Below are 18,991 nucleotides of genomic sequence, written 5' to 3'. Positions count from 1 at the left end.
TCACTTTTGTGCAAAAATAGAAGCATTTTGTTATACTACACATTTCAAAGCTTAAAGCATGATATGAGTAGAAGATTACTTTTTAGAATAACATGCGCCCTCAATGACAATATCAGAATTTTCTTTTGTTTGGATCCAAATTTGTCATTTGACTCTGTAGATCATTTCGCTGTATTATGCAAATATGGACTCTGAAATTTCAAATTTCATGTCATTTTCAACACCACCACTTCTACATTCCTACCTTTTTACTTCCACGTTCTGTGTAGTCCAACCACCGTTCTCCATCATCACTATACTGTAGTGTGTATTGTGTCACCCACTCCTCACTTCCTTGTCTTCCCTGTGTTGCCACGGCAGTGATCTCTGTTTGTACTGCTAAGTCGATGGTCAGGTACTGATTATTATCTTGAGTTGAAGCTGTCCACCCTCCGTCTCCTGAAATTGAACACAAAAAATCCATGAGTTACAAAACACAATATATATCAAAGCCATACTTGTTGTTTTCTCGCAGCATATTTATTTAATATTTTTATTTGGGTAGATGACATCTTGAAATTTATCATGGTTTTAGTGTTTACTCCATTTATCATAACTCACAACTATTGCAAATACTGAAGGGAACTGTATGCATGTCACACCCATTCCCCTACGTTATACATGTTACTGAGTTTCTCATAATACTGTACACCCTGAATCTACACTGACTCACATGTATGCAGCTGTCACACATGACATGGTTGGTACAATAAATTCAATCACATTGATTTTTGGGGTCTGCACTAATGCAAGTCACAATTTCAACATGTTACTGTACAACTTATTGATACAACCAATCCCTAAATAACATAAAACAATATCTAAATTACTGGCATCATAACAAATTTCAATGAATACATTATTAGTTGGCTGATTGACAAAATAATACTCCAGTTACAAGTAGAGCAGTTTTAAATATGTCATTGCGTATTTAGTCTACACATAAGGGTGGGGAATACATTTTCTACAGAGAGTCAATATGACACATCAAAATATGAAATGTTTGGAAAACATACTGCATTCAATTGCTGGTATGTATACATTTTACAAAATACACCACCCATATATGAAGTATTTAACTGGGTACCTATCATGGATATAATGGGGGGGGGGGGGGGGAGCTACAACGATCTACAATAAATCCAAAATTACAAATACAATGTCGACATATTATATGATACTATGATATTACAGTAGTGTTCTAGGTAAAGTTCATCTGATTTCCTAAGCCACTTTAAAAGCTTTCAGATAAGAAAATTACGGGATGGGAAAATATGTCATTTTTACCAGATTTCACCCTTTCTACTACATGTACAAGGGTTCCCTAACCTAAACAAAAAACATTTTATCACTGAACACTCACAGGTTGGCACGTACACCCTATTAATATGTGGTTATGACCACCAAGTATTTTACTAACTATTTGATCTATATATAAATAAAGTGTGGCTTGGACAACAACAGTGAGTCAGTATATAAACTTTCATGTTGATATCAAGACACACCCACTCAACCATATGATGTCATATATCAACCACAACTGTTCAGCAGCTGTGGCCACGATATTTTTATTTTGTGTTCCATATTTTGACATATTCTTCCATGCTATTCATTCAATTTGACTCATGTTTGCTTTTATATATATTCTGAGGTCAAAGGTTACTCGTACATGCATATTTTACATATTATGTTCACAGTATTAAATGTTCACTGACGCCAATATCTAGGATGTTGTTGTCAATTAGCAAGAATGGAAAATTAGCAATTTTTTGTTTATTTCACTTTAAACCTGGAATAAACAATGAATATAACCAGTAGGTCAGAGTTAAAGGTCACAAGTCAAAGGTCATACAAAAATTCTACATCAGTACATGTACAGGCCCAGATTTTATTATATTCTTGGACATTAATATCAAGGGTGATGTAGGCAGTATTTTTAATGACTGTAATTTGGTATATTATTAGCAATTATTGCTTTATCTATTCACATGTTCATGGGGGAGGGGGAGGGGGAGGGGGAGGGGGAGGGGGAGGGGAACTCTTGATTTAAACAGTTAAAGCATTCAAACAGGTAAATATAAACACATGTATGCATGTGTGTATGTGTGTATGTATGGTATGTATGTGTGTGTGTGTATGTGGTGTATGTACGTACGTTGTACGTACGTTCTGTATGTATGTATGTATGTATGTATGTATGTATGTATGTATGTATGTATGTATGTATGTATGTATGTATGTATGTATGTATGTATGTATGTGTGTGTGTGTGTGATATGTACATATACACTGTACATGTTACTGTGGTGTATACATCTTTTTTCCTTTTCATTTTGACATTTCACAGGCAGCACAATTTCCTCTTTTAACTTTATCAGCCTCTAATCACCATCTCAAGTGTTTTCAAGTTGACCATAACTGCCACTGGTTAGAAGAATGCAGACTATTTGGACAAACGTTGTCCTTGAGTTAGAGCAGTCCTGTTTTTTATTGAGTGCAATATTGGTTTATAAAGTGACACCATAAACTGTAGTATTGGAATGTTGGCAATAAAACATCAACACATTATTACTCAGCACGACATCGTGGTCAGGTTTAATACCAAATTACTAGTTATCAAAAAACATGGGGGTGTAATTATATCATGATTTGATAAACCAGCATGACTCATTTCTACATACAACTGATAACCACAATTACATGTAAGTTGTGGGAATGTAATAAACTAAACAAATTGGGGCTAATATAATGTATACAAAACATGGGCTCAGAGGGACTAGATTGACTTCAATTATCAGGTCTATTCATGTATTCTTTCAAGACAAGGAAGTCTCACTCTCACCAATATTACCTTATTCCGACAACAACGTCTGTTCTGATATAGCCAAAAGTCAAGACGTGTGAGGATTTCGGTTATCGCCTCTTCCCATCATGTCTGGAATAACACTACTACTTTTCAAAAATATAATCACTTTCAATGAAGCATTGCCCAGAAAACCGGTGAAAATTCTTATTTGTTTTTTTAATTTACTGCTATCAGATGATGTTAATAGCGGTCACCACATGATAAGAACAACAAGGAAATTGGAACAGTACCATGTAAACTTGATTACCATATCGTACGTACGTAGGTACCGTAGATTACCATATCGTACGTACGTAAGTAGATTACCATATCTTACATATGTAAGTAGATTACCATGGGATATCACTGTGTCTAATTTTAGGTTTGATACCACAACTATTAGAATTATACTAGGCGTGATGGGAGACGATAGCAAAAATCCACAAAACTTGACTCCACGCTAGTTCTGATAACATTCAATTTGATAAAAACACTGAATTGAACAATTGGCTAAGATGAAATGCACTTTCGCTGTGTGTCTTATTCAAAGATGGGGAGAACAGTAAATGTGTACATGCATGTATCTATTAATTTTCATTTGCCATAGCAATTAAATCAAAAGTTTTCAAGGAGTATAGATCCAGATTGCTAGCAAGACACACTTCATGTCAACAGGTTATGTGGGAAATTCAGTTGAAAGTGAACTGTATATGTGTATGTAGGTTAAATCATTGCTGTTATGAACTGAAGATTAATGATTGGCCTTGCTTGACTACACACAGCTATATCACAACACTACATGACATTTCACATGGTCACGGTAACACCAAGAGCAACAAACAAGATCTAGCTGTGCTCAAATTTCAGAATTCTATGTACCACATTTCACGATGTCACAGCAAACACCTACATGTACAACAGAAACAAGATTAGCTGCACACTGCTCAAGTCGTAGCATACTACACAATGTATCACATTTCAGTGTAACAGCAACACAACAGCAACATGATGTAGCTGCACACTGCTCAAATCGCAGCAATTTATGACATTTCAGTGTCACAGCAACACCTATATAGCAGCAAACACAATACGCAAATGTAACTGCACGCTGCTCAAATTCTCAGTACCTGCAATGGCATTTTTCCTCACAGAGGGTCAAAATAGAACAAGAAGGTCGACTTATTCTCACATGCACCTATAGCAATGAATGTGAAGTGTGTGGAGTGGAAGTTATGGTGTCAACCAAGAAAATGAGTGTTTGTTATTTTCATGATGCACCCAGGCAATAATATCCTAGTTCATATACAGAGAATTGCAGTACATGTACACTATAGTATTTCTCAAGGTCATGACAACACCAAAGGCAACAAACAAGATGGTAATGAAATAGAACATAATAATCAAATATGAATTCCACGTCACAGCATGAAACAAGGTTATCCAAATTTTACTAGATTTACTATACCACAACATGATATAGGAAACAGATGTTGTTCTAGATAGAACAATTTGTAAAACACCAAGTGTTGTAGGGATAACATTCTTAATATAATTATGGCATTGGTAGAAATTTAGAGCATGTACAAATATCTGGCAAACTATTAGAATGAGGCTAAGATGAATAAATAAATCCACTTTTATTCTCACCTTCACCCCTGTGTAGCCTTGCGTAGTATGGTTCTGTTCTAACATTGAAAACACTACTTGCTGTGATCTGTCCATTTGTTATAGACCCTGCTTCCATACCAAGTGGTGAACCGCCACACACTTCATCATCTACAAGGAAGAAGAAAATGAAAACAAAAAATGTTATTCTTTCTTTCATTTTTAATACGTCTAGTTTACACTTTTATCTGACCTTTGATGTTCAATGTCAAGTTTGAAGAAACACAGCAATTTAGTACTTCTGTGTATCAGCAGTGAATCTCCAATCTTTGAATCGTTTCACACCTCAGCTGAAATTCTTTAAAATTAAAAGTATTTCAGGGTATTTTCCCCGAACTCAGGGATTACAAAAAACCTTGCACTACATTTGCAGTAAAACATCAGAGTTGGCAACAGGCACTGACAGTTTGGTAGCCATATTGGATTTCTTCAATGGTTCTTAAAAGCTACTCTAAAGACAGTACTTGGAATTACAAATGTTCATTTTTTTCTTTTTCATAAATAATTCTTTCAGCTACATGTACTATAAAGGTCCATGAAGCAGTACTTGCATAAAACGTGGAAAGCACTATCAAATTGAATTTTATATTGTTGATTACTTCAAGTTTCTAGAAATTGAATGATTTTGTACATTTGAACAAGACTATGAATTGACTACCAAGGTTTCTATCATACTGTAACCTTTGACATTGTAAAGAACTCTGGGTAATCAAATATGGCCGACTATTGTCTCCATAAGTTGTTGTTTTTAAAACATCCAATGTAATGATGCTGTAGATTGAAATACACAATTCAGAAAAGCAAATGTTCAAAATTACACTATATTACAAGGACAAATACCGTTCAACTTCATTCTTTTATATAAGATTGCCATTTTGTTATCTTTTATTCAGGACCAAACTGAACAAGTACATACACTGTAGTACACTGGGCTGAAGTTCAACCCATATGCAACCCTATTTGTGAGCCTGCAATTTAGGACAATTGTACTAATCTTTCTAATCTCCATAACTTATCGTCCAATACCTCATAAAATATGATATTCAATGACTACAACGGATGTAGCAAAAAATTATATCTATTGACCTAGACAAGACACACATTTCCGCAGCATCTTTCCATTATCATTTCAATGCCATCTCATCTAAGGGAAATTCAAATTATAAGTGATGTATAGCTGTGCCTTTATACTTCTAGAATGGTTAACAGACTTGAATACACTCAATTTCTGCTTGTGTAGGCTCAAATTCTGTATAGCTACAAAGGTAACTGAGAAGGATAATTGAAGACATAATTATGTGAGGGAGTTTGAAAGTCTTGATGCATAAAAAACGAACCAAAATGCATGTTTATATTTCATTATAGTGACTTTGAACGTTACTGTACAATCATTCTTCCCTTTAGTAAATCAAGATAAAATAGCTATCATTACAAATCAAATTTCACTATATGTATTCTCTTAATATAATGATATTGCATTTATGACATCTTTTCAATGAGGTCAGAGGGCAATGTATTGTCACTCACACATGAAATTTACATTATCTAACACTGTTAGCATCAATTGTATGACATGAATGGCCTACAAAATGTAATTTACATTCAAGTATGAATTATGACCAGCAAATGAAATATATTTAAGTACAACAGATACTTGTAACATACTGAATGCACGAATATAAATTCCCCTTTTTGAACAATATATAAGAGTTGATATTTTAAGATAAGAACTTCTACTGTGATCATGAAAGCTCACCTCATCTGTAGAGGTACAAAATGTAGCTGAGCGATAACTGAAATTTGATCTATTGAAACACTACCCGCATGGCATGTTGAAATTCTGCAAAAGACAAATCCACAGGTGTGGCACGCTCTAGTGTTGATTTCACATAATTTCAAAGATTGATAGTGGTTCAATAGTTTACAAATGTCTATGTTAATTAATGCTGACGTGATAAACGGCAGTACCATACATACACTGATACAGTGTGGGTGTATAATGCCCACATTTTAACAATGCATACATTCAGACATGCAGATAGCATGTTGTGTCTGTAACAATCAGTTTTATAATTTGATTACGTCTGTCAGTAAATATGCAGGTAAAATTACCATATACAAAATGTACAAATTACGATACAGAACTTTGAAATCCTTGATAGCTCAATTTTGGCAATAAAGGGAAGCATCCTAAATAACATAGGAAGCCATAAATGCATACTAATAGTTGAAATATCCATGTTTGTATGCATGTGAATTCCAGTCTGGAACGTTAATATGTAAATTTATGTAAATTAACTCGGATGAAGCCCCAAGGCACTACTTGTTTGTCTTGATGTCACTTTATACATGGAAGCAGGTGAACTGTTTCCATTCCATTGTACAGGTCATATCACCTGATGAGGTATTTAGCATAACAATAGAGTGAATCATGACCTTACAATTCTACCATCATGTATTATGGCATAACATATGGTCTATATTATCTATACATGTAAACATGTATATACATCACATCAAAATATGAGTGAGCCCCTTTACAATTTGTAGCCCAAATAATTTGGTTACAAGTACAAGAATATACCTGGCTTGATATTTGGTTTGACCATGTTGTGTGCAAGAACAATGTATGTCAAACCAGTACATTGGGCCAGATGGCCAAGTCTACATGTACATGTACATGTAGTAAGGGATAAAGGAACATCAAATTTTGGTGTGTCACAAGAAATAGTTATGTATCAGTGCAGGGTTTGAAATTAACTTTTTCCTCTGATAGTCCTAGTGGGCTACCAGTTTCAGAATTGGTAGCCCAAGGATTGTGACCTGTAGTCCGATATTTCTAAACTGAAAACAGATTTCCTCTATTGGAAAAATGTGTATTATTAAAATACTTTCATGCCCATAAATGTTACATCCTCATCACATTATCAGTAGTAGCCTGAGTTGGGCTATCACTCAGCTGCAAACTATGGTAGCCCCATGACCAGAATTGGTAGTTTGTGGGCATGGGACTACTGTTAATTTTGAGCCCTGCAGTGGCATATCAACATAGAGCATACATGTGTACATGTAGCTTCGTGTTGGTGAAGTTCGACCACATCCTCTGCACAAGCAATACTCAAAATCTACCAGCGAGAATGTCTGAAGTTAATATAGCTCTATATATTCATTGATAATATAATGTTATCATTTTCAATATATGTAGGAATGCTGATGAAAACATGAGATAGGTTCTTCCACTAATCTCATTTCATGTGGACAATACAATACATTTACTTTTAGTACACGCTACACTGTGCAAAACAAGATATTCGTTAGAGTTCATTATTAAACATCATTTTCTTTATCAATATCTTATATTAAAATATGAAAGGTTGCAATATTGAAATGCCCATGAGCATATTGAAAACGTTGAATTACCTTTTTGTTTGTTAAATGAATGGCTGTAACTATTTATACTCTGTTGTCATGACAACACAATTGTCCTCAAATTTAAGATAGAGAAACCTACTTAAATATTCATTGTCAATCATTTCAGTAAACGTCATGAAATCTATGTACTGGTCATAAGATTTTGTTTAAATGTAATTTTAGTTTTTGACTTTTAGTTATGAAATGTATTTTTACGAAATCGAGCCATCATTAAAAGTATTTATTAACAACAGCAGATATTGACTCCGATATGAAAATTACTCTCAGCAGGCGAAAGAAATATTTTTGACTAGTATTTTATTAATTATTAAAAAATTAGAACTAGAATAAATTTCTTGTAAATTGTTGACCTTTCAATATTCTATTTACAGTTGCTGTTTTTGACAAATATGGAAGTTAAATGTTCAGAGATCACATTTTGTATATATGGCTAAATATTATAATTTCATAAATGATCTCAAATGGTCAATAAAACATGAAATGTAATAATCTTAAATATCTGAATATTAAACTGAAATTGAAACTCTGTAATTCTGTCATTTTGCATTTATTTAATAAATGTTCAGTTTCCTACACACCACATATCCACCCATCACTTGTGTATAATCATTTCTGAAGGGACCTTTACAAATAACTATTATTTGCGTCGATGCTGGCATTGTACGCTTAGTTGTGTTTTGATGCGTGACACTAACTCATATTTCATGTGTCATGACAGATAAAGTCTTATTATAGTGTGTGATGATAATTTTAAAAAAAATAAAATCCCACTCTATTTTACATGCAGTGAGATCTCCCTAGGGGTTTACCTGGATGGCTCAAACCTAATTTCAACGCCAACCTTGTTTTCAAACACGAGCAAACGATGAAACATGACATTTCGGTTGAAAATGTTTTGAGAATATATTTTGTGACTCTGCAAGTTAAAGTACTTTTTGCACTGGAAATGTTTTAGAATTAATACATAATTCAAGACTAAAGATTCAAGCTGTTTTTGTGTGCTCATTAACTGCTGGATTGATGAACAATTGACGCCGTTCTGCCGATTTCATGAACTAAATTTAGATACACACGTACTAGCATGCTTGGTGGTTGAATTGTTCTGCCGATTTCATGAACTAAATTTACATACACAGGTACTAGCATGCTTGGTGGTTGTGTATGATATATTTGATTTAGACAGTTAAATAAAGTCACTTTAATAGAACACTACGTGACTAAATTTTCAAAGAATGCAACATTTTGATTTGCTCTGCACTAAGAAGACTGCTTGGATTTATATATTTATACACTAACAAGAGTCATACAACTGTTCAAAAGAGAACTTTGCTTGGAACGTCTTTCACTCTTCTAGGGGATCATTTTAATATATCAAATCAAATAACGCAAATTTTCTGCCTGGCTATATATGTATATGATAAGAAGCAATTATAGGTATTAAAGGAGGTTGGGTCCAGTGTTCCTAAGGTGCTGTGAATGAAAACATAATTTTCACCATTATCACACGGTGCTACAGAAAATTACAAAATAACTTCTCCCCTGTCACCTTTGTATTAGAGTGCATAACTGCTGTTAATTAGGACAATTTCAATTTTAGATGTAACATGCTTTTCTCTGAAGATATAAATAGCATTATGTGATTTTTGAAATGTGAATCCTGACTATACCAAGTGTAATTTCAATATTTAGTTTACTTTCACTGTACAGAGTGTTGGCCACTGGTTTGTAGTGGTACAAAAAAAAAACATAATTAGCATTTTTGAATGCACATTTTATTTCATACGTCACATCTCCAAAGCAGTGTGCCCTCTAATGATAGCCAAATTTTGTTGTTGTGAATCAAAATGATAAAAACTGGGATTTACTTGTGAGTAGTAAGAGATAGGTGAACACCAAATTCAGTACACCATTAGAAATTGTGTGCGTCAGTGCCGCGTCAAATTGTCTTTGTCTGTGACACTGCTCAAAAGTCACTAAAATTTACGACAGCTTACTTCTTTAAAATATGAATTAAATCTTCGGTATAAAACTGTTTCATAATTCGGGGATACTTTTACTTGTCAATGTTCATACATACTGGGTGAGTTCAAGGTTTGCAATTGGTTATTAACTAGAATGTCCTAGGTGGTGGAGCTGTGACTGTGCTAGCTCTCATAGTAGACAAGAGTTCACACAGTCACAACTCCAGTGTTGTGGACAATCTAGCTAACGGATTGCAAACAGTTTTTATCCTGAACTCACCCATAGTATATCAAGTACAGAGACTTGAATTCAAGACACCACATTAGGTTCACTGAATTCAGGGTCTGTCTGGAACATTTTACAAAATACAAGACACAGAATTTACAGCGCAGTTAAGACATGAAAAATAGTTGCATGGCAGTGCTATAGCACAAAAGTCGGTCCCAAACAAAGGAATAATTCTATGTAATCCTTCCTGGCTGCACTGATAAAATAACATTGATGCAAAAACCTGGTATTGAAACCCTGGTCTTTAAAATTCACTACGAGTATCAGTCATTATGAATTACATTTGTATCCTGTGTCTACCGACAAATTTATAATGACACATCATTTGGCTGCGACTGTACAAAAGCTTTAAAAAGACTATATTCTAAGATGCCAATTGACATTTCCACTGGTGACTATAGAAACTGCTATAAGTGAACAGAAATTCAGTCTGAATATAAGCAGGTACTTATGAGACTTTCAATGCACTAATCTAACAACTTTATTGTACTTAGCGATTTCAGTCCGTGTAAGAGACAAACTGACGTGCAGAAATGGTTATTGACATCAACAGACTACTAGCAGTACTACACAATTGAGGCCATGACATCAACAGACTGCTATACTGCTCACAACATATGATTACACTGTAATTTGCAAAACCACATATCAACTTATCTAAAGGAGAATTTTTTTTGAACACACCCCCTACTCTGCTGAAGTAGAAGTTAGGCAGTGTTTTGGTATGCCAAGTGTATGCATGCCACTTCCTTCAAGTGTATATGATTTACCAACATATTTGACATAACAAAACTTTATATGGCTTATCATGAAATACTCTGTCCAGTGTAAATCAAGTCTAGTAGGTCTTGTTATTAACAAAACTGTTGAATGGTTTCAAACTTTCTCATGAACTACAAATTTTCTAACTCCGATATCTTCTTTCAAAGATTTCAAAATTTATGAACACAAATGCATAATTTGTATATATGGAGAATTGTTACTGTTGTATTAAATACTGATAGTAATTTTGTCATTTCAATTTCTGCTTAGACTTCAATGTGACCAACACACTAAACTCTCAATTGCTGGGTTGACTGGGGTGCAATTGTGGTTCAAATCTTGCCCAAGGACTTTTTACTTTTACTTCATGAACAATTAGAAAACCTGCAACCTGTAGGTTCCAAGCCAGCCACTCTAACCATTCGACGACAATCATGACTCCACTCTTGGATATGATCATTACAAGTGATATTAGCATTCAAAGACAATACATCTTCCTACATTTCGAAAAAAAAGTTTCCTCTAAAATTTATATTTTTCAGTAGCAATGATTCAAGGTCGTAAACTTTGAGAGTTATAGGCAGGTAGCATATGACTGATATTATATGTATGTCTGTATATTTGTACTAGACTCTCTCACAGTCATCAAAGCATCTCATTGCTAAAAGAGCTGTTTTGTATGTACCGATATCTACTGCATAATTGTACTCAGGCATACTTGTACAGTAGGCCCTCATCACTACATAGGGCTAGTCAAGGCCCTCATCACTACATAGGGCTAATCAAGGCCCTCCTCACTACATAGGGCTAGTCAAGGCCCTCCTCACTACATAGGGCTAATCAAGGCCCTCCTCACTACATAGGGCTAATCATTTGTTGATGTGTTACTGCGATGCCCCAAGGACTAACAGGGAGAGAGTCACAACAGCAAATAGCCATGCTCCTGAGACTAGTGAGAGAGTCTATATTTGTACTTATATTGGCAGACCACCAGACACTGTCCAAACATCACAAGGAGATTGTAATAGCATTTAAAGTAAACCAACAAACAATAAAAGTACTTCAAACTTGACAAGATTGTGAGATATGGTTTTGTCTATGGATCAGTCTTATCAGTCTGTATAAATACAGTTGGTTGTCTATCTTACACACTGACTTGACCTCTGACCTCATCACAATGGATAGCATAGTGACACCTGCCAATGGAATGGTGTATGTGAACACTACTGCATCTATTGTCAAATGTCGTTAGCAATTCTTTTGGATAGAAAATATGAATACATGTACATATAATATATATATGTATAATTCAGATATAATTCTAGAGTTCTCAGTAGCCTGTTTACGGTGCTATCGAGAATCAGATACATCATTAGCTGGTTGTACCTCCTAGCTGTCAGAACATGAGGGCGAGGTATGACCAACTAATGTTAGTAATGATGTATCTCAACAGGGCAGTAAACAGGCTAGGTTGTTGGTTGAGTTTCATTAAAAAATTTCCCAATCTGTATGTATGATGAAGCTTTGTTTGACTACCGAATAACACAGGTTTTCCCAACATACTCTTGGTTTCCTCCTGCTTTGGAACTTGGGCACTGCGCAAGTAGGGAACGACTTTGAACTTCCGAATTTAATTTGGATTAATACAGTATCAATTATTGTATGTATTATTTAATTTATTATCATTAAAATAAACAACTTCTTTGAATTTATTTAGATTTGTTGTTAAAATAGACTATTATATTTATATTATAGTTCTGCATATATCTAACTTCTTTTTTTTACCTCTATGTAGATTTAATTTGAACTGAGATGTCAAAATCATATTTAATAATAAACACAATATAATTTAATAGTAGTACTGTGCCACACATTTTGCTGGTATAAAGTACACATTTACGTACAGCTTTCAGTTTTACATAGCAACCACACGTACATGTAATATTTTTTTATTGTCAATATGAAAATTGCCTACAGTTCTTGTCATAGTTCACACCATTCGATAAAATATTCATCATTTTAATTTTTCATTCCTCAAACTGTTGCAAGATATGATTATTAATTTATAAAATACTGCATATTGTAGATATGACCAATTTTTTTATAGATGCAGGCCACACATCTAATACTAGTATTTTGAACACATGATAACACAAGGAATTTTGTAAGTTATGCACTGATAATGTTATTGAATATCAACAAATTACATTGTACATTTGTATTATGCATACACATATACATTTTTTGTACGTGCATACCAGAGTCCAGTATTCTCCACAGAATTGTATCACATCACAAGAGGGCCGAGAGAACACTCAACAATCTCAATGACAAATTGGAAACTTGGTAAAGAGCATCTTGGTATTTCTTGCTGTTTTGTAACATTTTTGTATCATATCAAAATGAAGTGGTTTCAAGTATTTAATGGACAATTTTCTTATCGAGAGGATGCCTCAAAATGACAACAAAGCTTTGCATCGTTTTTTTTTTGTTAAGGGAGAACCTGAACACCACCAAAAAATACATCTACATGTATATGTGTGTACTGCCCATTTCATGTTAGTGTTCATCGGCTCTGTTTGATACAACCACCCAGAAACCATAAGAAACTGCAAGTTACACTTTAATAAAGGATTTTACGTCTTGTTGCAGATCATGCAAGTTATGCAAATATGCCTAGCAACAACATGTGATCGTGGTCAAGCTTTCTCCATGGCCATGTGCGATGATGTTGAGAAAAATAAGTGTTGCTACGCTTTTGACACTTTCAGCTTGACCACCCTCACGTGCGGTTGCTATGAATGCAATGGCTCACACGCGGATCTCGTGAGATCTGCCGCGAGACGAAAAATGGCTTATTTAAAATAGCAAGATCATGGATCACACTTTCAAGCGTGCACCAATGTTTTGATGTCTGCATAGCGACATGTTACTGCTACAGTGTTAGATCACTTCATGTGAACAAAATGTCACAAGAAATTGTATTCATTAAATCTTGCAGTTTCTTATTGGTTTCGATGAGGTTGTATCAAACAGAGCCAGTGAACACTAACAAGAACCAGGCTGTACTTGTATTACTATTATTAAACTTTAGAAATAGAAATGACTATTTCTTTATCTTTTAACGGTACCTGAATGCAATATACTAATACAGCCCACTTAATACATGTACTAGTAAATACTGTATGTTGACACTGTTGTGTAAGTCTGTGACAATACCACGAAACACTCAAATGAAATTTTAACAAGCTGTATATCTATAGGTTTATTCCTAATTTATTTCACTTAATAAACATACATAGAATTGACAAATTGCATGGTTATATTGACTTCACAGGTACATACATATAAATCATATATATGCAGAGAGTCAGTAATTATAATGAAAATCTGAGGTCTGTATTTTTCTGCATTTTGTACAAGTACAGTATAACTTAGTTTGTAAACACTTTGGAATCTTGAATATCGCAATATGGGGTGTGCCGTCTTGAATAATTTCTTTTCTGAAAGGTCACCTTTTTTTCCATATTTGAAATAAATTCTTTAGATTCGATCTAACAATGTCAGTAAATAGTCTAAAAGGACTTTTCATTTCCTTTCATTGCAAACATGTATAACCCAGAGACTTGGCTATCTGATTTGACATATTGGAATTTTCTGGCAAGTCAGATAGCCAAGTCTCTGGACTAATAAATATACAATCTACATGTCTACATATAAACACCTAGTGAGAATTACAGAGAACTACAAAAAGGGCAATTTTCATCTTATTATGTCAGCAAGTTGCAGAATGTATCTACAAACTACAAAGTTTACATACATGTATGTGAGAATGAATGTTTATGGACCCTGGATTCATAGCTACATATACTATACATATGAAAATTTCTACTCAGACTCAGACCGACTTTTACGCTACAAAAATTCTTGGAAGCACCCAAAATATTTGTTGATGTCTCATCAGCAAAATAGACTGTTATAACAGCCCATTGTAATACATGTCTAATGATGCTGACGAGATATCAACAAAATTCAGATTTACTTCCAAGGATTTTTGATTCAGAAGAGAAATTTTCATTTGTAGTCAGAAATACACTATGTTTTTAGTTAGGTTGGTTAGCATTATTTTGTATCATTGGTATAATTTAACATTCTTGAACAAAGCACAAATTGTTTCCTTCAAGGTATCGTAAGATTCTTCCACTGAAAATATTGGGAGATGGGTGACATACATGTACGGGGAAACTTGAATATCATGCAACAAATTGACAAAGTGTTCTATGCATTTCTGTGATTACAAGAAATTACTGGGTGTAGTCCATTTCTTTATTAGGCCTGGGATGGCAATACATTGGCAGCAGTATGTCATGTTAACTTTAATGACATGCATATACATTTGGGTGGAGGGACTACATGTACATGTACACGTAGGGTGGAGTGCGGCCTACAGCAAGATATAACTGAACTATGATACGACTAGTAACATACTAAGTAGTGATTGATATAGTACATGTATGAAATTACACATTGGCTCGTCCTGATTTAGAGAGTTTTGTTATTCTATCCTGATTTAACAATCCGAGATAATCACTGGCGTTCTATTTCCCTGTCACAAGATCTTACAAAATAAAAGATATGGAATAGTAGTCATATTTTGAACAGACGACTGTCTGCATAAATACTTGTCGACAGGAAATTGAATGGATATAATATCAATTTTACATTATTTTGAACAATGCTATACTCCAGACGGCGGATGACTTACAAAAGATCTATTGCACCATTTGATCCGTTTTCACAATAAATATTATAGTGATAATCTCATGAATTGTAATCAAAGCTAAACGAAAGAAGTGTGTATTATATCAAACCATAAAATATTTAATCGGTCGTGGTGTTGTTTTGTTTTGTTTAAAAACTGAGACAGGAGTGGGTGCCAGATAGTGACTCTGTCAATCCACTGAATGCTACAGACATCTGTGCAGTTTACTCAAATTTGCTGCAATAGTGAAAACATTAATATTTACAGAATTTTCACTTATCTGAAACATAAGAACAAAATTTATTTTCTGGAATTTTACTGAAATCCTCCTTGTCCTCAGTGACCTTAATATTGTAGTAATATTGTAAATCAGTCCATGTTTGACATGTACAATTCTCAGCATGTGGGCCAGACCAGCTGCTGAGGCTGGGTGGGGCATTACATTAGGAATTTGACATGACAACTTGCTTGGCATAAATAACTTGTCTAACAAGCCTTCCCTTGTAATTACATATGAAGATCTCTATTTCTGAAATAAGTCGTTACAAGAATACTGTTACAAAAGAAACACAATGAAATTATAGGCAAAATACGATACGAAAAAAGAACATGGACAGGTCTATTTCTAGTTCTAAACGACTCCTGATGATGTGCACATCTGGTGATGACTATGCTCTATACATACTGCATTTCTATAAATGGCATGTTTGTGTAGTCCTGCATAAAACTTGACATTAAATTTTTTTTTTTTTTTTTGTGTCCATACAATTTTTTCAGGAAATCTGTCAGACACTGGAGTTTATTCCTGAGTCTACAACTGAGTATGTCATATAAAAAGAAACTATATTTAGCTTCTTGACTTGTGCCATTCGTTGGTTTTATCTTATGCTATTATGTTACACATTACTAATGTGATGCCAACAGTGATAGCTTCTACTCAGGAATTCATAAGAAGTATAAACTCTGAAGTATATCTCAACAATCATAAAAAAATACAGTATGTTATGTCTCTTCCATTTTTTCAATTTTAGGCACAACATTTTAATGACACTGAGTCTATAACATATGGAATGCAAAATTATGAAGTACAATGTACATCTATTTCAAACACAAGATCTTTCTAAAACTGCACAATTCTTATTTAACAATTTCTTTCAGAAAGAAATATTTCTATTAAATTGTAAAATATTTTTTACTGAAGTTTACAAAAAGAATTTCTCTGTAAAATCATGTCATTTTTACAAAGTTTATTTCACAAAAATTATTCCGTAAAACTATTTTTTTTGTATATATATATACATACATGTTTTGTTGATTCTGTACATTGTGTATTCAAAACACCCTTTTTGCCTTCATGTTTGTACATTTATTTTTTTGGACTTTTAGGTATGACAAATCATATTAGATAAATGTTTTCTTGTTAATAAGTAATAAATACATTTTCAATTTCTGAAAACATGACGTGTGTATGTGTATGTGTGTGTGTGTGTGTGTGTGTGTGTGTGTCTGTCTATGTGGACTCAATTCTCTGAGTATCTTATCTAAATACATGTAGTCATTGTATCAATGCAATTCTCAATGGCAAAGTAAACATTATGTTACAATTAAGATGTTCAAATATTTTCATTATCAGTCATACTTTTCAGGCATGTTTATTTGAGAGAAGCAATCTAGATGGGATTGGGTGTGTTATATAAATAGAATAGCAAACATTATCATCAGTCATTGGGTGTGATATATAAATAGAACAGCAAACATCACCATGAGAAATCAGAATACTGGCAAGTAGCTTAGCTTAAAGGCCCATAATTTAGTCCCATATTTTGGCATTAGTGTTACTGTACATTGTATATTGTCAGTGTGGCCATAAGGATTACATAGGATTATTCTGTTCTAGGCCAATTTTTTTCTATACATGTAGCTCTGTCAGAACAACTGTTTTTCACACCTAATATTCAATTCTTATTGAACGAAAGAATGCTTCTATGAATTTTTCAAAAACATTTTTTTGATTCTATGAATTCTTGCAATTCTACTGATAAGATAACACTAATGTGAGAACCTGGGATTGAAACCCTGGCCTTTAAAGGACCATTTTCAGATAAGGTTCAAAATATACATAAAGGCATGAAAAACAGTTGTCTAGCTGAGCTATAGGAAAATTTGTCCAAAACAAAAGAATGACCCTCATGGTTCCACTGATAAGACAGACAACACTAACATGAAAACCTGGGACTGAAACCCTGGCCTTTAAGTATGTGTGTTAGACATGTAAATGTGACATGTGCCAGTATAACATCACTGTCCCCTAGTAATGCTGGAACTTGTAATGAGTCAGTAATGACGGCAATGTGTTATTCATTGACAAACTAGGCAAATAAATGAGATCGTATTAGAGGTTCACCACAAGCCAACTTCCCTGTAACATTCACTTCCCCTACATTTGTATAATATTATTGGTTAAGTACAGAAGCGTGGCATATCACAACTGTTTTGAGATGTTCAGCAAATTTACGGGTGTACTTTTACTGACTGAGTACTTGACAACATGTAGGAAAGCCTATATACAAGCTAACAAACATTGATATGATTATTACTATATTAGTATTATGTAACATACAAAGTACCTGGTATATACAATGAATGTACAATTACATGTATAGTCTGGGTGCCAATGTGGTGAACTAAACCACGTCTAGTCAAAGTTTCTCAATCAGCACAAAAAGTTGTTCATCCAATCAGTGAACCCAAGCTGCCATAGTGCCGTAAACAGTGTATAAGTAGCATCCTGAGCTGATAAATATTTGGACATTACATAACTGCCCCAATAAATATAACTTTATGAGGGACTGTGTTATTGGTTAGAATTTTGTGATTAACAAAGACATGATGTTAATATTAATGACTGTGTGGGCGGCTGTGGATGAATTTTAAATTGCATCTCATGCATCTCAGGACTTCTAGAGTAACGACTTTGACTATACTGTGAGTGGTGGTGTAAATGGTAACGATACTGTATAGGAACTAGACGACAGTACACTAGTCTCATGCTATCCATGAATCACTGATCTCAAGATCTGTCTTTTCTGTTTGGGTGAAGAGATAACTCTGTACTCCATACCATGTGTACATATAGTATCTAGACTAAAGCTGTACATATAATGTATGGTATGTGAAATCTCTGAATGTCTGTCAACATTTTCTGTTGATACAATCTGTGGGGCTATTTTCTCTAA

The 18,991-nt window shown here is 34.0% G+C and overlaps 1 protein-coding gene across 2 annotated transcripts in view; it reads right to left on the bottom strand.

Annotated features, from left to right (window-relative positions):
• Positions 1 to 18,991, bottom strand: part of LOC144447037 (contactin-associated protein-like 2) — a 55,960-nt gene that overhangs the window by 21,974 nt on the left and 14,995 nt on the right. For both annotated transcript variants that reach the window (XM_078136906.1, XM_078136908.1), the window contains exons 2-3: positions 4,532 to 4,660; positions 245 to 438 (exon numbers count right to left, since the gene is read on the bottom strand). In XM_078136906.1, the coding sequence (XP_077993032.1) occupies positions 245 to 438; positions 4,532 to 4,660 (323 nt within the window). The remainder of the gene's footprint in view (positions 1 to 244; positions 439 to 4,531; positions 4,661 to 18,991) is intronic.

Source organism: Glandiceps talaboti, chromosome 16 (assembly GCF_964340395.1).
Source record: "Glandiceps talaboti chromosome 16, keGlaTala1.1, whole genome shotgun sequence".
NCBI lineage: Eukaryota > Metazoa > Hemichordata > Enteropneusta > Spengelidae > Glandiceps > Glandiceps talaboti.
Note: the sequence above shows the minus strand (reverse complement) of the source record. Positions and strands in the feature narration are given on the sequence as shown.